The sequence below is a fragment of the Apteryx rowi genome, unplaced genomic scaffold, assembly GCF_003343035.1.
Source record: "Apteryx rowi isolate R43461 unplaced genomic scaffold, aptRow1 scaffold_638, whole genome shotgun sequence".
NCBI classification, from domain to species: domain Eukaryota; kingdom Metazoa; phylum Chordata; class Aves; order Apterygiformes; family Apterygidae; genus Apteryx; species Apteryx rowi.
The window spans coordinates 22,951-45,043 of record NW_020450914.1 but is presented as its reverse complement, the minus strand read 5'-3'; the positions used below and the strand labels follow the sequence as shown (position 1 = coordinate 45,043).

The 22,093-nt window shown below is 39.2% G+C and overlaps 1 protein-coding gene across 2 annotated transcripts; it reads left to right on the top strand.

Moving 5' to 3' along the window:
• The first annotated feature begins 75 nt into the window (after nt 1-75).
• OSTF1 (osteoclast stimulating factor 1) lies at nt 76-20,803 on the top strand. 2 transcript variants are annotated; one of them, XM_026084366.1, is made up of 10 exons: nt 76-182; nt 9,677-9,723; nt 10,387-10,437; nt 10,526-10,589; nt 13,219-13,272; nt 13,720-13,827; nt 14,281-14,330; nt 14,429-14,507; nt 14,973-15,071; nt 17,975-20,803. In XM_026084366.1, the coding sequence occupies exons 1-10, from the start codon at nt 149-151 to the stop codon at nt 18,031-18,033; spliced, it is 645 nt and encodes a 214-aa protein (XP_025940151.1). In that variant the 5' UTR covers nt 76-148; the 3' UTR covers nt 18,034-20,803. The 2 variants fall into 2 exon arrangements, with proteins under 2 accessions (XP_025940151.1, XP_025940153.1); XM_026084368.1 differs by lacking the exon at nt 76-182 and adding an exon at nt 7,841-7,926.
• The last annotated feature ends 1,290 nt before the right edge of the window (nt 20,804-22,093 follow it).

Sequence of the window (22,093 nt, the reverse complement as noted above, 5' to 3'; positions counted from 1 at the left end):
GCCCGCTCCCTCTTCCTTCCTGCCCGCCGCCGACGCGCAACGTTCCGAGAGCCCGGCGAGGGCCTGCGCCGCCGCCGCCCAGCGCCGCGGAGCCGCCCGCTCTCCGCCGCTTCTCCGTCCGCGCCCGGCCCGGCCCGGCCCCGCAGCCATGTCCAAGCCGCCCCCTAAACCGGCCAAGCCAGGTAAGGCGAGGGCCTGCGCCCCCCGGCCGCCTCACCAGCTGCGCCCCGGCCCGCCCGGCCCGGTAGCGCGGCGTCGCTGCGGAGCGGCCCGACCCGGCGCCCCCTGGCACGTGGACGGTGCGGGAGTGCGGCCGGGGCTGTCAGTGCCGGCGCAGCCCCCGGCGAGGCCCGCGGCCCCGCCGCCATTAGCCGCCGCGTCGCTCGGTCGAGGCCCGAGCCAGCGCGCCCGGCCCAGCGCGCGCATCCCCCCCGCGCCGCCCGCGGGGAAGGTTCGAGAGCGCCGCGGGCGGGAGCCGGTGCCGGGGGGCCGCCGCGGTGGCGAGGCGTCTCAGAGCAGTTTGGGTTGCAGCCGCACCTTGCGCTCTCCCGCCGCAAGCTTTCCGCCGCTGCCCGTCGAAGCTTGCTGGCCTTTGGCACGCTGCTGCAAGCGTGTGCGTGCATCATCCTTTCCAGCACACCTGGGCATCGCAATGCTTAAATCTCTGCCCCTGAACCTGCTTGGATATATTCAGCGCAAAGTTAATTGTCAAAAATCAGTAAGAATCAGGTATTTTTCTAAAAAAAATATTAAAAATCATTGGAAATTGCACAGTTTTTGGAATAAAATGTCTTCTTTCAGGTAAGGAAGCTAAGGCCTTCCCTCTGTCAAAATTTAAAACATGAGGTTTTGGGTTTTGTTTTTTTTAATACGGAATTGATCTGGAAAGTGCTATTGCTGTTTACCATTTTGGCATATCATTCTTCAGTATAAAAGGCCAGATTCTTACTTATAGTTAAAAATTCACTTTTAACATAATCAAGTAGATAAGATAGTTAACGTCTCCCAAAATATGATCATCTGACCACTAAATATGTCCAAATTTCAATATTCTCCTCCCTTAGAATATCCTTGAGATACCTGTGTGTTTTAGGAATACTTAAATACACAACAAAATTGAGTGTTCTAACTAGCCAACTTGTAAAATAAGTTTTTAATTTGTTTAAAATCAAGTAATTGCAGACCCAGTTTAGAACAGTCACTTACCTACCTGCAGAAGTAAAATCTGGTGAAGCTCTGAATGCAGAGTTTCATCCTTGGGTGACTTTCATCTACCCTGCAATTAACTAAGCCTCTTTGAAAACGGGGCTTATTTAAAAAGAAAAAGAAAAGCACTAATAGAAGCATTGTTGTTCTGGTCTCCCACTGAAAACCCATACTGAGGAAATTTGTTTGGGGGAGTTTGCTGTGACTTTTAACATCCAAATATGTAAGAAGAATAAATTTTCCCATTGAACTTTCCATCTAACTAATTTTTCTAATCTGCAGAAAGAGGAGTTAGCTTAAGAGAATGATTCTTAAAGCCTCTAGTTTTGTTTAACGTGCATCAGCTATGGGGCTAAATCAGACATGCTGTTTCCGACATTGGGCATCCCTTCCTGGTTTGCTAGGGTACAGTTTTGTGTTAGTTTAATCTGGTCAAATGCAGACTGCTGTCAAAAGGGAAGGTTCCCTGCTCCCTCGCCCTCCCTTTTCCATTGGATTTAGTGACAACGTGACAAGTTGGATCGGTGCTCTGATCCTACAGGATTCTTTAAATGTTAAGTTATTTTTCTGTCTAATCAGCTTGCCGATCTGGTTTACCACGTGATTGCTACACACAGCAAAAAGGATGAGGCAGAAACAAATGGCTGAAGGAGGAAGAGGAAGAGAGCAAGACTTTTTTTGGTAGTGGCTCTTAGATCATATTAAGGGTAATGAGATTCATTTTGCCGAATCTCTCATTTTTGAATAGAGAATGTCTCATGGAGGCTATTGCATTAATTTTTTTCAAAGGTATTTTAAGGAAGAAATTGTTTTCTAGCCTACGTGGAAATATGTTTGTATTAAGGCATGTGTGTCTGGCTATGCTCTGTCTTTGATGTCAGTTATTCCTATAATACTGTCATTGTTCTGTGAATCTCCTGGGTTATAGACGTTAAAATGTATTAACTTAAAGACAAGTAGATACAACATAGGGACTGCATCTGTTGAAACAATTCCTACAGCACCATGATGTTCTCTGTAGTGGTAGCTTTCAGACTACAGTTGTTTGAACATCTTCTCGGTGCATTTGATCATGCTATGTTAATTTTTTTTCACTGACAGATATCAGGTATAGTATACCAGTCTGCATACGGGTCTATAACCGGTGTCGGGGAACAGCAAACCTGCTTACCTTGCCAGTGAATTGTTACAATTCAAGAAGGATAGAAGAGAGAATGAGACTTTGGCTACTGTAGTCCTTTAGTAATGCTGGGGGGAAGAGTGCAGACTAGATAGAAGGAGATAGAGCTTGTGGCAGGGAAGAATTTTCAGTGAAATAAATATTCATCCTTTCTAAAACAGTGAGTGTATTCATCAGAGGGGTGTTGGGAGATTACAGTTGGATGGGCAGACAGTCCTTTAAAAATGTGAAAAAAGGAGGCATTAAGGGAGAAAATTAAATAATTATTGCATTAAATGCAATTTTCTTCGGTAACTGAGAGCTTTTTATCTGACAAAGCTCTTCACTTCTAATAATCCTGTCATGGTCACCTTCCGTTAGGATTTCAGTTGCAAAGAGATATTTTTGACATCTGTAAACAATCATCTAATCTATTTGTCAACAGTTGAGCTTGTATCTTGGAGTCTGTGGCTAGGTTCTGAATAAAGGATCATGGTTGTTTTTAAGGGCTTTTAACAAGCTCCTAGCTTTGCTTTTTGCTGATGCCATTTTACTACTCTGCTTTTTAGCAGTATTTTCTATTTAGATTTGCTATTGGTGACTCAAATGAGTGGAGTGGGAGTTGAAAATAACTGAAACCTTCTTCTATGTCAGCACTATGCAAGTGTAGAGTTTCCCCTCAATAGCTCTATTGATGTCTCAAACTGCATTGCTCTTTGCAGAGTTCATTAACTTTGTAAACATTCTGTGCCTAATGTTAATCCTATTTTAAAAAGTTGCTTATTAAATTCTTCAAACCCAACAAGCTGTATTGGCTCCTGCTAGTTGTCTGCTTGAACAGCGTTCCCTGTCTGATTGTTATTTAGAACCTTACATAGGCTGCAGCAACAACTTTTGGAAAGATGATAGTAATGTATTAATAGTTAATAATAGTTAACCTTGGTTTCCTATTCTCCAGAGAGAAAGATTCATTGATCCTAGGGTACAATCCACACAACATTTTACAGAGAAAACTTGGTACAAGTCTTTGTCTCAAGGAAATTACAATTTAATGTAATTACAATTGAGAATAAGGGAGGCAGGAGAAAACATAATATATGTAACATAAATAGTTACCTTTGCAGCCAGCAGTAGATTTCACAATTAAAAATACAATTCTATATATAAGTACTTAGTTTGAATCATAGTCAAGTTCATTTCATATTACTGCTTAGGTAAAGTAGGAGCTGTGGCAGGCACCATTCACAAGAGCAGAAACCCTGTGTTGAGTCACATGGAAAAGGTCTGAGCAATCAGTAGGCTTAAACTGGGCTTAGGTGATGGTTTTGGTTCCTTCTGTTGTCAAAGAAAGGTTTCTGTTAGTCAGGGAGGAGTAAATGTGAATGTGGGCAGTTATGCTACAGTCACCACCTCTAAGGTGGGGGGGGGGTAAGAGCATCAGAAGAATTCTTAAACAGCTTGAAGTCTGCTTTCAATACGAATTATAAACATTTATTTCTGATCCCAAACCTTCCACTTACTGCAAGCTGCTGTGACCAGAAGTAGCCTTTCTACAAGTAAAGGTATCTTCTGTATTTGCAGAAATAAAACCTGTAGTAAGTAGGGGAAGACTTCAGCATCAAACTGGGCAACTCACAATTCATTTGTGAATTATTTGCAGCAAACATTAAGTGAAGATATTCATGTACATCTTCTGCGAGGATATTCTTAATTCTAGTTTTCTGTAAACGAACGCTAAACATTCCTTCTACTCTAGGTGCTGACAAGTACAGTTCATGACTGTTTCTGGGCTACCCCACTTTATTATCTACAATGATATCAGTCCACCCTTTGTCTTTTCCAGGTGTCACTACCCAAATGTTCCTAGGCTTTTTTTTTTTTTTTTTTTGGTGCATTCTCCCCCTTTTCCCTGTGATTTGGATGCCCTGTATTCATTTCCCCTTTCTAACAAGTGCTACTAAGAAGTGGAAGATGGTTCTCTAACCAGTGGGAACTCTACTTTTTTGCCTTGGTTGTGGCAATGCTTAAATGCTGTATTGTACTCTTTTGTGTCTCTGTGCAAGATTCTGAGAGCAAAATGCCAAAGTTGAAGTGGCAGTCCTGTAAAATGTATTACCGCTTTTTTTTATTCCACTTGAAGGCCTGGGTGTAAAGCACCTTTTTTTCCAGTTCCTAAGAAGCTGCAAAAGCACATTTCAATCTGGCCTTAATGCCCTTCTAATAAAATTGCCACATCCCCCAAGAGACATGCAGATCATAACGCGAACATATCTGTCCTTACTAAAGCAACCTGTAAGCATATTGCAAATAATTTTGATTTGCAGTTTACTAGTGATACTAGCACTTGACCAAAACTTTGCGTCTTCTAGTTGCTGCAGTTACCAGGTTATGTTCTTTCTTTGGAGAGTCTTAGACCGACAATCAGAAAATGCTCTTTGTCCCTTTGCTACCATACTTTCTGTGAGATCAGGCAGAAGATGACTCTTGCTACAGAGAAAATCATCTGAATGTGTATCAGAATTCATGTTCCCAGTTTTTCCTTCTGTTCCCCCATCTGGAAAAGATGCAGAAACTAGCATAGGTCCTGAAACCTGCAAACTGCCCTTCTCTTTCCTTCTGCAAGCTTATACATTTTTTCTCTTTTTGGTTAAGTTTTTATAGCTGGGGATTGAAATGAGTTGTTTATAGTCAAGTTTATGCTAGAGAGTGTCCCCGATTCTCAGCTGCTTCTATGCAGCCTCACCGGGCGAAAAGGGAGGATGGATGGTGACTATTAGCCCAGGACTAGCTTGACCCCTCACAAATGCTGATAGATCTGAAGTTTTCTAATTTATGTGCAGATAACGATGGCCTGTGCAGGATTTCCCACAGCACAGAGATGATCGCTTTCTCTGTATTACAGGCACTGATAGTGCTTTGTGACACCCAGGGAGTCTGTTTTTCTGATTCTGGTTTTATGGCAGTCTGGAGCTACTCACTCTAAATATAGCTAATGAAAAGCTGCTGCGTCAGAACCAACATCTGTTCTGCAGAGTCTCATTTGTGTCAGAGCAAATGAGATTTGTTTGCATCTGTCTATGGTAGGAGAACCAGGGTGTGAAATTCCAACAAAAGACTTGTGTCAGTTCATTGGGTGCAAGCCTTATTAGCTCCTGTGAACACTAGCTTACTACCGTGTTTATTTCCTTAACTGAAGTAAATGGCTCTCACATCTAGTACACGTTACTTTTGGTTGAGGAAGTAAAATAAATTGCCAGCTAGTGAAGTTGCTTTCTCTCCTCTGTGGCTCTGGAAGTTCAGCCTCACTCGAATGCTTTGGTGGCAGGTTTAGTGGAAGAAGGGATTTTAATGCTAGTGTCTACAATAGCACAGAGAAGCTAGAGTAAAAGAATGGGGTGGGGGGAAGCAGAAAAAAAGCCTCACTGTGAGAGAAACAGTAACTTCTTGTTGAGAAAACACTAAGCATTTCTTTGAAAACAACCTTCCATTAATGATACTGCAATTAAAATAAACCTCAAAATTGCTAGGAGGAGACAAAAGGTTTATAATCTTTTGACAAAATTGTCTTTTCTTTTTAACTTTGCATTACAAAGCACAATAGTGATGTTTTTTGTTTAGTAAATATCGGAAGCTGCATTTTTTAACATTTTAATTTTTTAACAATTTTAGCATTTTAATTATTTAAACCAGAACCTCAGTTTACTTTTACGCACTTCATTTTCAACTTCCCGGCAAATCAGTTTTAGCTGGGAGAGGGCAATATTAGAAATCTGAGTTGCCTGTTTCCTTTCCTGATAAAAGCATTTTATCTTTATTTAAGAAATGATCCAAAAGAATTCAAAGGGAGTGAGGTCAGTCAGACATGATAAAGGCATTTGTTTTATGTGGCAGCAGAATGTCTTAGAGTGAATCCTTAGTTTGACTCACTTACCCTGAGGTGTTTTTGAGGAGGGTTTTGTAAATTGTGGAGTGGGGAGTCTGTATGCTAAGATGCATTTGTGTCTGCTTAGTATGCATAAGAAGTTATCTTTATTTGTTACATAGGTGTTCTGCAGATGTTTAATCCAAATTCCATGAGAAGAGAAAAGACAGTCTAGTGGCTAAAGCATGGGACTGAAAGCAGGGTTTATACTTTTCCCTCTGCTTAAAAAGAGATTTATTGTGGAACATTTGATTGCACTGTGCCTCCATTTTCTTTATCTTTTCAAAAGGATACCCCCCTCATTGATCAAGCTGAGAAAAGATTCACTAATGTTTGTCTAATGCCTTGAAATTTTCAAGTAACGTCTTCTGTATTTTAGTTATTTTGTCCTAGAAATACATGGTGGGGAGGTACAGTTAGTCAACTCTGATAAGTTCAAATCAGTGCTAATATATTAGTTCTCCATGACACAGATGTCTTGCAAAGTGGTTAGCTGTGGAGAGGGGATAGTAAAGGGGAGCAGGAGAGTATCATCAAGCTCTTTCTGACTTTTTTTCTTATTGCAAAAGACACTGGCAAATGAAAGCTGTAATTTTCTCTGCCTGCCTAGGGATGTGCATCACTAAATAAAAGTAGCTTCTATTCAAGCGATTCCAACTACTCATGTGTCCAGTTAAAGATAATTTGTCAGTATTTGCAGAACAGGGATTCTAGTTTGATCTGTACTTTGAGTCCTTATATTTTATTATTTTAAATCTTTTAGACTGATTTTTGCATTTAAAAACAAGGTGCAAATCAGTACCACATCAAGTGCTCAAATCCTATCGTTCTTAGCTCCTAAATGCAGCACTGTATAAATCAAGAAATATTTATAAAGATCATTCAGAAGTGCCAGTAAGCAGCAGTGTTCAACTCCCATATAAAGTGCTGTAAAATTAACATGAACCAGACTGACATTTTATAGATACAGATCTGTACTTTGTACTTCATCATGGGAAGAGATTTTGGAATGTGCTGTGCTGTGACACCACAGCTTGATATTTGGGGAAGTAACTCTCCATTTCTGTTGTATAGAACTAAAAAAATTCAGCCAATTTGCCTAAGGTTTAAACAACAGTTTAACAATACTTTTATCAGCCTAAGGGTTTTCATTCTTCTTCTCCTCCACTTAAGGGTATGACAGTTTTAGAAAAATCTGTTGATAGAGATGCAATACATTATTACAGGAAACACTCACTACACACAGAGATCTGCATTTCTTAATTTTTCTCTGCCTTCTGCCATCTTTTCATTTTAATATTTCTTATTCTTCCTCTTTGTTCTCCATTTCCTCTAGTCCAGAATTGTGCTTGAAAAAAACCTTGAAAATTAGTGAGTGAAGATTAAAGTTGTCACAATGTATGCTGTGCAATTCTATTTTGCATTTTTCTGTCATCTGTTTAAAAAGCTTGGGAGAAGGGAGGGAGGGGAACTACCCTTTATCGCCCAGCCCTTTCTGTCTCCCTTCCTGTTTTGTCATTTCTTGTTCTTTTTTCTCTTTTTAGTTGACTTCCTCCCTGCCTCAGCTGGAACATTTTATTCTGAAGCTCTTAGATCTAGGACACACTACCCTCTACTTTTGTTCATCATCACCATATAGGTAATGAACAAAAATGAGGTTTCATTTTAGTTGCTGCCACAGTGCAGATATTTAGTTTCTAGGGCATAGATCTGAGAAGTATTGGACCCTTTATGTCTGAGAAGTGAGAGAGATAACAAATAAAGCCAGATTCAAATGTTAGTGTTACTTAAAAGTAAGGTCCAGAATATAGGCACAGGATGTGGTTATGAATTGTGATAAGAATCTTATCTACAGTGTCTACATGCATTGGCTATTTAGAAAGCATCGCAGATTAACTTTATGGGTAGACTATTATATATGCATAGGCCCAAAAAGCTTGAGATACAGGACAACAGAAATGTTTTGTGTAGGAGCTGCACCTTGGTGAATGTATTTTCATAAACACATGCTGTAGCATGGCTCTTGCTTGAGAACATCCAGAGATATTTGAATACATCTTTCAAGATCCAATCCAAGACTGTTGGATATGCTGCAAAATGACAGACTGGCCAACATGGCAGCTTATGCAGTTGAATATCCTCCCCCCTCTTCTCAGGCATCTCAATTTATATATATTTAGACTGAAATTTCTAGAGCCCTTAAGTTACTATTCTAAAACAATCACTTTTCTTGTGGGAAGGCTTTTAGATATTAGGGTAATGAAGAGTGCCTACTTCCTTGTCACTCAATTCTCCTAATATAATTTGTGGCTTAATATACTATGCGGGATTCTGTGTAAGCATACTGTTTATTTTACAGTACCAAACTTTGGCAGTAAATTCCCTGTTGCCTCTGAGGACACAAAATAGCCTGGTCTAAGTGTAGTCCAAGTAGTGCATTATCCAGATGGACTAAGTACTGTTTTGTTTACAAACTGATCTATATAACCATGTAAAATTTACAGTTTAAGAACCTGAAGTACAGTATGGAATACTTGCATACTTAAGACTTCAGCTATTTAAAAGTAAACAATAAAGAAGAGCCATTGTTCAGTGGATTTCAGCAGTTCAGTTAATAAAATTATGCAAGATAGTTATTTCTTCTCCTGAACTCATTTTATACTTTCTCCTTTGTATTTTTGAAATATACCTATGTTGATTTTTTTTTTTAATGTTTATATGGATGCTTTCTTTGCAGTTTATGCAATTAAATTTGTACTTCTCTGCATTAAGATTATCATTTCTGGGCTTGGATGACACTGACAGTCTCTTAAAGCTGACCTATTAAAACAAATATTGCTCACTTAGTGGAATTGTAAACTTTATAGTTTGTTTTAAATATCTAAATGGAACAACATATCCATTGTACATTACATAAATACTGCTTGGATGACCATTTCTCATTTTTCTTTAAAGTCCAGCAATAATTTCTAATTAATGACAACCAAAAGTAAATATGAAAAAATGATGGAGATATTCAGTGCTGTTATATTTCTTTATTCCTTCCTTAATCCTGTAACATTTGACCCATCTGACATTATTAATAGAAACATATATGTAACAGATGTGCAGGTGGCTTTTTGTGTGATTCAAGCTGTACTTTGCCTAAGAAGTCAAGGGCTACATGGTGAGCCAGGTGTGCACAACGGACAGGTTACACTTAGCTGATCAATCAGCCCATTTCCTTCAGAACTTGTGCTGCTGGGTTGAGTATTTTCATTCATACAAGCATACCACAGACTCATTCAAACAGAGTTAACCTTTAAGAAAAGGAGTTCAGTTGGACTTGGGGGCTGTAGGTATATGCTGTGGTTAGAAAACGTGATATTGACACTGTTTTTCTTTTTTAGGGCAGGTTAAAGTGTTCAGAGCCCTGTATACATTTGAGCCCAGAACGGTAAGAATGTTTAGATTTTAGGGTTTGGATTTTTTTTGTATGTTTGTTTAATCCTGTCTATAACAAAATCTTTCTGAGTTCTGCTTGGTTTGCCCTGTCAGACTTGCTGTACTACAGTTTCAATGCAAAAAGCCTCCAGTGTTGATGGATCTCAGTTCTTAAACGTGTCCATAACTGCCTAATATATCACCGCTTTCTCCTTCCTCAAGTCCAGCTCTTTCTAAAAGCATCATGTCTTCTCCTTTAGTACCAGTTGCCTGCAGTCTAGGATAAGCAGGCTCACTGTTCCCCCCCACCCCCCCCTTCTTCCAAAGGCAACAAAGATAATTCGGAACGGAGAGATTTGATGAACTGGAACCAACCAAAAAGGGAAGAAATTAGCAAACACTGGCTATATTCCACTGCTTTTGTTGCACAGAGCTCTGTAGGAAGGACTACAGCTTTTTTGTTTACCAGTCAGGAGGGTCACAGATCCAAAAAGTTAGCTGTAGTTTGACTTGCCTACAGTATGAAAGACTGTCAGGCAATTGTCTTCCTGGAGAATTTGAGCTATTGCAATTTTGAAAGAGCTGAAGGTACTCTGCTTTTCCCATGTATATGTTTTGCCTAGATAATACATTCAGGACTTTATTTACTTTTCTTTTCTTTCTTTTTTTTTTTAAGCCAGATGAATTGTACTTTGAAGAAGGAGATATCATTTACATCTCAGACATGGTGAGTCTGACACATCCCATATATATAGACTGAATACTTCTGAGATGCAGCATTATCCCTTCTAAACTCTTTTCCCCTTTCTCTCCAGAGTGATACAAATTGGTGGAAAGGAACTTGCAAAGGGAGAACTGGACTAATTCCAAGCAACTATGGTAATGTCTAAAATATTTTCCATTGATAAGGTCATTCGTAGTCAAAGGAAATGCTAAGTGAAAATTGCTGATACACTTGTTTTCAGAAACTGTGATAACAGTATTGATATTTAACTGTCCTCTACCAGAGTATTTCAAAATACTCTAATTCTGCAATATCAGTCCCCAGTTAGCTATGTACAGACTGTCTGAGGTTTTTATAATCTACAGACAGCTTGAGTTTGGCAAGTTCATATTTTTTAGATGTGTAGCAAGAGATGCCTTCCGTCTTGAGGGAATGAATAGATGGTTATACAGGATGATTTTACAGACTGAACACTAAAGTGATAGTGTTATATTCTTGATACCCTTACTGGATGTGTTCCTGCTTTTAATATCTTCTCATCAGCTGTTTCTCAGCTATATTCTTTCAGTCTGCATGTTGTCTGGTGGATATGTCGGTATCAGTGTGCTTGCTTCATGTCCATCCCTTCCTCACTAGGAAACATTATGGTAGCAATGGTATGATTCCCTGCCCTAACCTATAGTCAGATTAGGTGAGCTGTTTCAGTAGAAATCCATGAATGGAAGGCTGCAGTGCAGTTACTGAGAAATTTCTGCTTGTAGAAAGAAACTTTGTGACTGACAGACTGATTATTCTAGTCATCTACCAGAGGTGGTCATTATTATGCGCTAGAAGAATGGTTTACACATGCTCACCTATGCTCTGAATTCTTGCAGACATTGGAGTATGCTATATTTAGAATAAACCCAGCAGCTTACTGATTCTGTTTGTATGTTTTCATTGAGATCATTTGGAAAAATTGGCTCTAGAGTGTTTTATTGAAAAATTATCTGAGCTAAAGTTCCAACTTTTGCAGCTTCCACTTCTGTTTTAGGCTGGTGCTGCACATTTGCAAAAACTTTGTATGTGAGCAGAACAGGAGCCTGTGCAGACACTACAAATAAAGGGTACTTGGGACATAAAAGTGGTGTGTCTGTACACAGCAGTAAGTCAGAGGTGTTCTAGCTGCTACACAGTGCAGGTAGTATACTTGGTTGCATATTTATTGCATACAAGCATGTCTTTTGATTTAGACAAATTGTGCAAAATCACTCAAAGCCTGCTTCCACTGTTTGTCAGTCTTAGGACTGCCCAGGTTCAGTCCCAGTCCTGCACTACTTGAAACACTGCACTCTCCTGTGCTCTTCTATAACCTTTTAGGGGAAGATGCAGACAGACTGGAAACTACTGATTTCATGGTGGGGTCTTGTGCTCCATCTGCTGGACTGGAAGGAGCACATTTGGAAAGTAGATATAAGTGGAAGCGCTGATGAAGCCAGAATCGGTGCTATCTGCATTAAAAATACTTATTACTGCTTTTGACAATAATTTTATAAGGACAAAGTTATTTTTACGCTTTTGAGACAGTGTTATCTGCAGAGATTAATCTTAATGCTTTCTGCTGTGCCTTAGGAGCACTGTTCAGTATGACTAGGGTGTTTTGTTTGTATAATGGCTGTCAGTTCTGGGACCAGCTTCTCTGGCACTGCTTTAGGATTATGTTCGCTGCACAAATTTTTCTAACCTGAAATATCAGAATATAACATTTGCATTTTATTTTACTTGCAACTAAAGAGATAAACACATGAAATCTTGCGATTATAAATCATTATGTGAGCAATACACACCAAAGAAAGAAAAGATCTGGATAGGTCATGATAGACTTGAGACTTTTACTTCTGGTGGCAGAAGTACTTTATATTTGCCTGCATTGCATCTGATTATAGTAACACTTTGACCAGAGAAACACCCTCTCAGATTTTGCCTACCTCCTATAAAAGCAGTAGAGCAAGGGCTTAGAGAACCCAGTCGTCTCAGATTGGATGCGGTCCTACTTGCCTGTACCCATAGTAGTCACAGGCTTTCACCTAAAAAGAAGTTTAAAAAAGGGAGTTTCCACGTCACAGCCCCACTTCCAACTGTTCCACAGTGCTGTTCAGTTTCTTTTTGCTGCTGCAACAGCACAGTGACCAGGAATCTTTCCCTGCTCTTCTCCAAAAAACCCTGAAGTTTGCAAGATGAAGAGAATATCTACTGAACTTCAATCTGCCCATCACTAAAATCAGTTTTGATTTGCAAACCTCCTATAATTTTTCCAGGGGAAATGCAAACCTCTGTAAAATAAATAGGAAGCCTATTTACAGTGAGTGGACTTTCTTAGTTACTTTTCACAGACCCCCTTAAAAGTAATCCACTGATAACTACAGGTGGCAAGCTATAGCTTGAAAGCCACTGCGTTGCAGAACAGTGACCACCCCCCATGCGACTGCTCAAAAATAGTTTACAGGTGCAGAAAGGCAAGGAACAACCAGGATAAAATATTGTCAGATTCCCAGTGGCTTGCAGCCTCTAATCAATTTGAGGCTGTTCTTTGCAGTTTTCACAGATTCTTCTCTGAATTTCTTTCCCATACACAGGAAATGGAAGTGTATCCAACTAGTCCATCACTTGGAAGTCCCCTTCACATTAAAATGGGATATGTACTGTTGGCTGTTCCAGAACAAAGCAAAGTTTTATTCCCATACAGGTATCAAATACCTGTTCAGTTTCAGAACCGGTTAGAGTTTACTATCTGTTTCATTTCAGTGGCAGAACAAGCTGAGTCTATTGATAACCCATTGCATGAAGCTGCCAAACGAGGTGAGTTTGGACTTTGGTTGTGTAAAGCTAAAGAAAGATTTGTCTGTTTTGTGTCAGAATGCCCTTAATTAAATTTAAAATGAAGAGGCGTGTTGTTTGTTTCAGTTATCTAGTATCTTGAACAAGTTATCTGGTAAAGTTTTGTAGCTTTCAGAAGCTGAACTTGTGTACAGCTGAATAGAATTGTCAGTCTGATTGTACGCACAGCAGAAATGTCTTGTATCGTCCAGTCAGCTGCACAGAGGCCTAAAGGCCCTATGGGAGTGGAAGAAGAGATTTTTGGTATCACTTGGACTGGTTGTTTTATGAGTTAAAAGTGTTGCTGCTAAACACTTTTTCTCCTTATAAGTTCATAGGAGTATGGCATTCAGAGAGAGAACTAAGTGGCCTTAATGGTTCTGTTAATTTTTCAGAGAAAAAGTCAGTAAAACAGAATTTGTTTTTTAGGCAACCTAAGCTGGTTGAGAGAGTGTTTGGATAACCGAGTTGGGGTCAACGGTTTAGACAAAGCCGGAAACACAGCTCTGTATTGGGCATGCCATGGAGGGCATAAAGGTATGAGAAAAATCATTTGAAATGACTGTCCTCTGATTTTCTTGACTTGCTGGTTAGACAGACTGCTAAAATTGGAGTACTAAATAATAAACCCAGGATTGTTCTATGTCATTCTAGTTTTCTAAAAGAAAAGTTAAAGCCAGATGGGAGGTTCAGATCCATCAAGTGTCGTGTTTTGCTGTTGTTGATATTAAAGCAGCCATTCTAATCAGTGTGACAATTAGATATAGAATGGGAGTAAGGACAGACCAAAAAATGTTGGGTTTTGAGGGTACAGTATGCCTTAATATTTCCTTGTAACTGATTTTTTTGTTCAATGCAGTCTTGCTGTAATAGATTTTTGTTAGCTGATTGGATCTTTCCTTCATTGAGTCTTTAAGATTATACTATGAATGCAAAAAGGCATATTTTGTTCCACTAAATTTTCCTTTTATTTTTTCATGTTCCCTGTAGATATAGTGGATGTCCTGTTTACCCAGCCAAACCTAGAGCTAAACCAGCAGGTAGGACTTTTACATTAGAGATGTAATGTCATTCATTCTTGGTGCAAGCTGTTTTTTGCTGTATTTTAATTCTGTTGCTTTTCCCTCTAACTCCACAGAACAAATTGGGCGATACAGCTTTGCATGCTGCTGCATGGAAGGGTTATGCAGATATTGTAGAGGTGCTGCTGGCAAAGGGTAAAGATCTTCACCAAGTTTTCAACAATCGGTGTGGCAGACTAGCTTCCTGAATGTTTATTAATCTGTATTTTTTAACTATTTTTCTATAACCTAGGTACAATCCCTAGCTAACTCACCTGCCTGACTTTGTAATCCTTGCAGAAAATTCTGGCAGTTGTCTGGAAAGTAGATTTCGGACCTGCTCAAGATAAATATCACCCTGCTTGGCAGACAAAATGCGGCACTTAACCGCAGAACAGCAGTGAGATCTGCTTCCTGAAAATGGACAGCAGCCAGTGAGCTCCCTAGCCAACTGTAGCTTATGGAAAAACATCCATAGCCTTTAGTCTGCTTCATATCAGTCCACAGATGAGCATTACTCTGGTCTGTTTTACCCTTACTACTGAAACTTGTATGATAATACCATCAAGAAGTAGCTGAGACTAGCTGAGTGATTCATGATGGAAATTTTCTATTATAAAGGGGCAAGAACAGATCTGAAGAACAATGAGAAGAAACTGGCTTTGGACATGGCGACCAATGCAGCTTGTGCTTCCCTGCTTAAGAAGAAAAACAGTGCGGGTATTTCTGATTTTTATTCTTCTGATACACTTTTCCCCTTTTAGAGGACAGTTAATGTTTCAACCAAGTATCAGCATGTAGATAGCCATAAAAACCAGTCTGAAGCTACGTGGACTAAAAGTTGTGTTTGGAAGGAGGGGTTAAGTAGTAGTTCAGCAGAGGTATGATAGAGGTCTGTGGTTCATCACATTCAGTGTTGATGACTTCACACAAAATACGCTGTTATGTCAGCAAGAGTCAAAGGTGTTCAGAAGATGCACAAATAATAGTGGAAAGGGGAGGAAATGGAAGGAAAGCAAGGATGAAAACTTCCTGTAAGAGCAGTGTGCTGCTAGGGGCAGGACATGAGAGTGAAAGAGTGTGATATATTCCACCTGTCTATTTCTCCAGACTAACCCAACATAACAGAAGCTCCTCTTATCTACATCTCACTCCTGTTTTTTTTCTTATTCCTATGTCTCCCTGCTTGACTGAGAAACAGAAATAAAATGAAAAAGCTCTCAGCTATTTATCAAAACAGTCTCACTGCCTCCCACGTTCATCTCTCCTAATAGCGCAGTAGCTGTGTAGAGAAGAGTTGGGCAGGTACAAGTCCGTCTTTAAAAACTGAACAAAGACTGAACTGTTCAGGATCACATAGGAATTGTTTCCTTTAGCCTTCAGAAGGCTGAAATTGGGGTAGAAGCCCTCGGTGAATTACACATGAGAAATGACTTAAAGACACAGGCAGAGTTACAACTTGTATCGGTGGGATATGCAGTCTAGTAACTGTATTGCAGGATTAGCATGGAACACGAGAACAGAGGGAGTGGTAATGCATGAGTGATAGGAGGTTATGGGAATAACATGGTGGAATATCTGGCAGTCCTTTTAGAGGGCCAAGAAGAGGGGTTGCAGCAAAAACACTGTCCAGCTTTTTAGTAGAAGTATCAGGGTTTCCTAGAAGGCCTTGACAAATTACTACCCTCAGTTTGACTCTGAAGAAAGCAGCTGTGACTAATGACAGTTTCCTTTGCATATTTTTTCCCAATGTTTGTTAATCCCTATTAGGAGCACTTTTTTAATTTCATCTTTTCCTGTCAATTGTAGTCACCTGGTACTGGAATGTTCTCTAATGTCCCTATTAATTATATTAATGTTTCATTTTCTGATTCTGGGAAGCTTATTTTTTATTTCTGGTGCATTTGCTTCACTCCATCTGTCGAGCGAGTAACAAGTTAACCATCTAAATTATTTTTGTTTCACAGCTGGCTAATTTTTTGTCCATAGTCACTTCATCTATTACCAGGCTCTGATATTCTGACACACAGTCTTTTCTTGTTTGCCTCAGTGTAGTGTTCTCAGTTTTCACTGCAATTTCAATATTAGTTTTCTTGCTTGGTATTCTCTCTTAATTTTGTCTTCTGTAATTTCTGTGACACTATTAAGCTGTGTACTTTTCTTGTATTTTCTTGGTCATCTGCATTCATTTCTCTTTTCCATGTCTTTGACTGATATCACATTTCAGTATTTCCCACGTCTGTCGGTAAAATGATCTTTCCTTTTCAAAGATTTAGTCCTATTTCAGAAGTCTTCCTGTCCCCAGTTTCAAATCTGTTCCTGTTTAGCTATTGCTTCTGCATAATCCTTCTGTAAAATATTTTATTTGCTCTGAAGAAACTTACTTTACAACCAGCTAAATATAGTTACGTTTTATGCATATAAGCACTTATTCACAAGTAATGACTGCTAAGGTACCTTCTAAAAAGGAAAGAGTTCTTAAAATACCATCATAGAAATGCGAAAAGATTGTCATTTGTGCTCCTGAGGGAGGGAAGAAGTATTATATGGAAGCAATACAATTTGTCCTTTCCTGAAGTATGGCCCCTTGAGCACAGAAGTCTTACAATTTCTTCCCTTTGTTTTCTTCTGTCTTTAGACTTCTTTTATTGAAACAATTCAGTGGGTTGGTTTTAAATTTACTCACTTTTCTTCTTCCAGAAATCTAGGGTAAGGTAGTTAGCATGTTTCTGAATTATGTCAGTCTTGTCATGTCTGTACCTGATATTTTTAATATACTATTGCAAGACTATGACTGACCAGGATGTGATGGTCCCTTGCTCCCAATAGTACAACATAATGTATAATATATATATTGTATTATGTATTATAATGTACTAAATAATTCATGAGCAACTATTCTGGCCCAGGACTCCTTTATAGTTAAGGAGTTCAGCCCCTTTGAAGATCTGTAGGAAAGCAATCATCTGTCACAAAAAGCCTTTCCTGTGTATCTTTGTACAATTGGAAAGATAAATGTACCTCTTCTGGCAATACTACAAACCTAGAGGAAGATACTTTAGTACTTCTGTTCTCTGTTGTCATCCGTTGATAGCATAAGCTCATAGGTAAATCTGAAAAACCTTTTTTCAGGAAAAAAGCTAGACAAGGAAGTGTGGAGAAAAGAGAATAGATGGAGTATGTCTGATTTTAAGCAGAGAATGACAGCCAGCTATGCACTCATAAATAAACCAACTCTTTTTACCAACTCACTTATACTTTCCTTTGCAATTTAAAGGTACTATGTACAGAAGAGAGAATTAAATATTCCAGCTCTGCTGCACAGCTTCCAGGGAGCCAGGAGATGGCTCCTGGAGGTCGCTGAGGAGAAGTAGAACAGCAGCAAATTTGCTTTTGCTGTGCTTTCCCCTTCAGACTAAGTCACACATGTAGGAGATGTGATTACTGGCCTAGCCCTGTCTTTGAGATGCATATCTTCAGCCCCAGCACCTGTGAATCTTAGCCCTAGCATCCCTAAACAATACAGGAATTGGGTTTCTCAGATGGTGGTTTGCAAGCACTGCGAATGTGAAGCTTTGTATGATTTTTATCCCAGATTAAGAGAATGCTTTGTTTCTTTCCAGATATAGTACGAACATTAAGTAATGCAGAGGAATACCTCGATGATGAAGACTCCGATTAGCTTTTTTTTCATTCTGTCTTAAGAACTGTAACCTCTGTTGCCTATGTCATTCCCAAATCATATCTTTGCTACTGTAAAAATATCTTAGAGTATTTCAGTCTTCCAGTATAGCATATAAATAAGAGTGAAATCATGCTTTCCAAAGGAAGAACCTTCATGTGTGCCAGAAGATGCCGTGTTTTAAGTCAGAGTTCCATTGGAATCATCGAACAGAGGAAGAGTGGCATGCCCTAAGAGAGGGGCCTTACCTCTCTTATGTGTTGAATAGGCAAAGGACAAAGTCTTCTAAACCCACAGTTTGCATCTCAGGCCTTCTCAGCAAGTGCCTTGTGTCTCTGGGTTACACTCCTCAAACCTAAAGATCCCTCTGGGACAACAGGATACCATTGCTAGCATTACCCATCTCCCTTGGTATAGGTTCCTGTAAGCAGATAAAATAATATTGGCAGAGTCAGTACTAGCTGACAGATGTGAACAGAGATGCTGCTATAGAAAGTGCTATAGAAACCTTTTGCCCACATGGAGCTGGAAAGACAACAAAGGGTTTTGGGGGTTGATTGCCCACCCTCACCCCTGTTGCCCTCAGTGTATGGGGTAGAATGACATGGGATGATCTGTCCCTGGATGTCTTATTTACTGCTATGGGACCAATCCTGAAATGTTAGCTCAGGTGAAATGCTTGCTGAAGTCAATTTTGCTTGAGAAACTTGATTATTTTGCTTTTTGAAGTACCTTTATGTTGAAACTATTAACAGGGAAAGGAAGACAGAATATTTTTCTATTTATCCTGCCTAAAATTTTTTTACTGTCTCTTGCTCTTATTTTTTAAGTGTTGTATTTTGTCCTAAATTACCTCAAAGCTTAAGTGTTTTTGAAGGAATGGGGAAGGTGTATGTTGAACATACCATAGATATCCTCAGAAGAGATATTCTAATCTGAATAAACATCTTTAGAATGTGTGGTTTCTTCCCATGAATTAAAGCTAATAAATAAAGCTACTTCTAAGCTTCCTTGCAGAGTTAAAAACCAAGAACTTTGAGCAATTTGAACAAACTGCAGCCAAAGATTATATTCTACTGAGGGATACTGTGCTGGTAAGAGATCTTACAAGTATTTGCATATGTACTCATTTTCAAATTTTATTGTTAACTTTCTTATTAGCAACTTTGACAGATTCAGTCTAACAATCCATAGTGTGTGATAATTTAAGGGAAAAAAAAAAAGCTCTTGCAAAAAAAAGATGCATGAAAACCACAGTATTTTAGAGATTAGGAATAGTATAGACCCCTCTAACTTACTACTTCTAAAAATATATTGGATCAGATTTTGTATTTTTATTATCCTGGAAAGAATTAAAGCTTTTCAAATGAACACTTACCAAAGAAGGCAGTATTGGATTGACCAGAACTGTGCAAGATTGAGGCATTGCACGAATCTGCATCATCTGCAGATGGTCTCTTCTACTGTTAGGGGCCCAGTCCTGGAAGAAGATTTTGAACAGTCATAACACTTAATTTCAATACTGTTTAAGTGTTAATTGTATTGAACAAGTGTTTTGGTCCCATGAAATACTGTGATCAGTTGAACAGGTCTATTTTGTTTATTTTGTGTGAACCAAAAATGAAAATGCTAGAGGGGAAGAAAAAAAGCAGACAAATCTTTTTCTCCCAGCTCTCATTAGAACAATTAAGTGTAACTCATAGTAGACAGAGACTGTCCTGCTTCACATTTTGTCAGACAGTTATTTTTTTTTACCACAGCCAGGCCACACGTTATGCTGAATGCTATTGATTAACATGATGCAGTTTCCCAGTGCAAACGAATAAAGGACTTGTAAGTAGAGGCTAGAGAAGCAAACAGGTTCGTGTGTCTGTTAGAGGATTCTCCTTCTTGCATAAAGGAAGATCACAGGTTTAAAATTCTTCAACTTCATATGACCTGGAGAGAATGACCCTTCCCCCAAAATACCATTTTCCCACCAAAATTTGGAGGCAGAATTTGCATTAATAAATAACTTTCATCTGATGTTTTCTGCTGCCATGGGTTTAATGTCCTACAAGGTAGCTGCAGCATTGGATTTAAAAATACAATGCACTCGTATCTGTGGAATTAGCTGCTGCCAGAAGACTAGTGGTTTTCATCCTGTGGTCCTTCTGCAGACGCATGTAGGTGCTCTGAGTTGGGGAGGGTGGCAGAAGCATACTTGGGTCCCCAAAGCCTCACTGGGACATCCCAAAGGAGGCACAGTTACATCATGTTGTGCAGCTAGTGCTGTAACAGGTTTCTAGGACCAAAATTACAGTTATTTTTTCAAAACTTCATTTTTCCTTGTGCAGCTGTAAGTTCATCTTATGAAATACAAATCACTGTGAAAACAGGCAATAAATGACTTTCTGCCTAACTCTAGCAGTTAAGTTTTGATTTAAAAAATAGGGCAAAAGTCTTAGTGTTACAGCCAGTGTGAGATTATACTGTATCTTAGTTATAATAGATATATCTAAATTTAAGATTCTCTCCGAGCACAGCTAGATTCAGGTTTGTAAAAAGAAAAATATCTTTTAAGAGTGGCACAATGGTAGCTCCTGATACCCCCTAACTGAACTCTTAAGGGTCAGTTTTGCATGCTGCTGGTTGAATTATGTGGGCCTTTCCATGCAGAAGCAGCTGAGTTCCAGTTAAAAGTGCTATGCTGTTTGGGAACAGTTGTTCTGATTTATTTTGTGTTTTTTCAAACTATAACAATTTGCTTCATTAAAAATCAAATGCTTAATCCCTGTTTCTAGAAAAGAGATGTGAATTCTTTCACCAATCAGTCCAGGTGGGTAATCTTCAAGTTACATTTTTACTAAGTTAAAATCCTCCTTACTGCATTAGGCTCTCAAAAGTCCCATCAGCTGAAATGTAATTTGCTTAAAATAGTTAAGGTCACATTAAATGTTTAAACTCGGTGGCCCATTTTCTAACACGCTCTGCAATTTAGACTCCCACACACACCCCACAGATGTTAATTTCTAAAGACAGCATTGTGTTTCTTGTACTTGAGTTTTGTATCAAGGACCAAAGACTGCTTAAAAGTAAGTTAGCATGACCTTATGATCATTTGAGTTATGTGCTACTAAGTCGGATGTTTGAGCATGCGGCATACATCACTGAATTAAAGATCTGTTTTTAACTGTTGCCTTCTTCTAGTGAGGCCATTAAAATGGAACACAGGGATATGGAGCAGAATAGAAAATAACAGACCATCAATCCGCTACTTTTTGAGACAGACATAAGCTGAAGTTACGAAAAGTGTTTCAAGGCAACACTAGTCACACTGCACTTTGGCACTGGCGCCAGAAGCAAGTAGAAAAGGTTTTCAGGAACTTGAAACAGTCATCAAAAGAAATTCATTTGATACCAAATAAATTTGATACAAAATAGTGCATCCTCATTCCCTAAATAGATGAAAATCCAGGAACTGTTTGGGTTTTTTTAAAGCTACACTATTAAAAAAAAGGAGATACTAAAAATAGTACAAAAACAGTTAAGAAAAATATAATCTTACAACATAAATGTCAGGGCAGAATTTAGACTGTTAATGTCTGGAGTTAAGTTTGTGGCAGAGGAACAGTTTTATGAGGCGCCAGTTTACCTGATGCTGCTGTTTCCCTAGCTGGTAATTGATGCTGAAGATATGTCCAGTCTGCAGCCTCTCCCAGAAAGCTTCATTATGACTCTTTATACCTTGGACCAAGCTCACCAGTCCTCGTTTGGGATGTCTAGGGCAAATCTGAGAGCATGCCGGAGAACTCTTTTCTAGCAGTATATGTCTGTGAGCCAGTCTCCAAATGACCCACAAGCAATGTCACTGAACAAGCAATATGCTCCAGGCAATGTTCATGTCTCAGTGCAGACTACAGAAGTGAGGCAGGTTCCTGTGGTCACGAGCAACTCCAGAGTGTCTTGAAAGTGCTGGACTCTACAGGTTGGAGGCTGAGGAAGCATGTTGCAAAGGCAATGCTATTTAGACACTCTTTCAACATGTGCAAAACAGCACAGATCTTGGAATGACACTAGC

Bases quoted from the DNA above. Each gene is read 5' to 3' on its own strand.
- OSTF1 (XM_026084366.1), top strand. From the start codon at position 149: ATGTCCAAGCCGCCCCCTAAACCGGCCAAGCCAG. The intron at 183-9,676 runs GTAAGGCGAGGG...TTTCTTTTTTAG, and splicing joins CCCTAAACCGGCCAAGCCAG to GGCAGGTTAAAGTGTTCAGA. The intron at 14,331-14,428 runs GTAGGACTTTTA...CTAACTCCACAG, and splicing joins ACCTAGAGCTAAACCAGCAG to AACAAATTGGGCGATACAGC.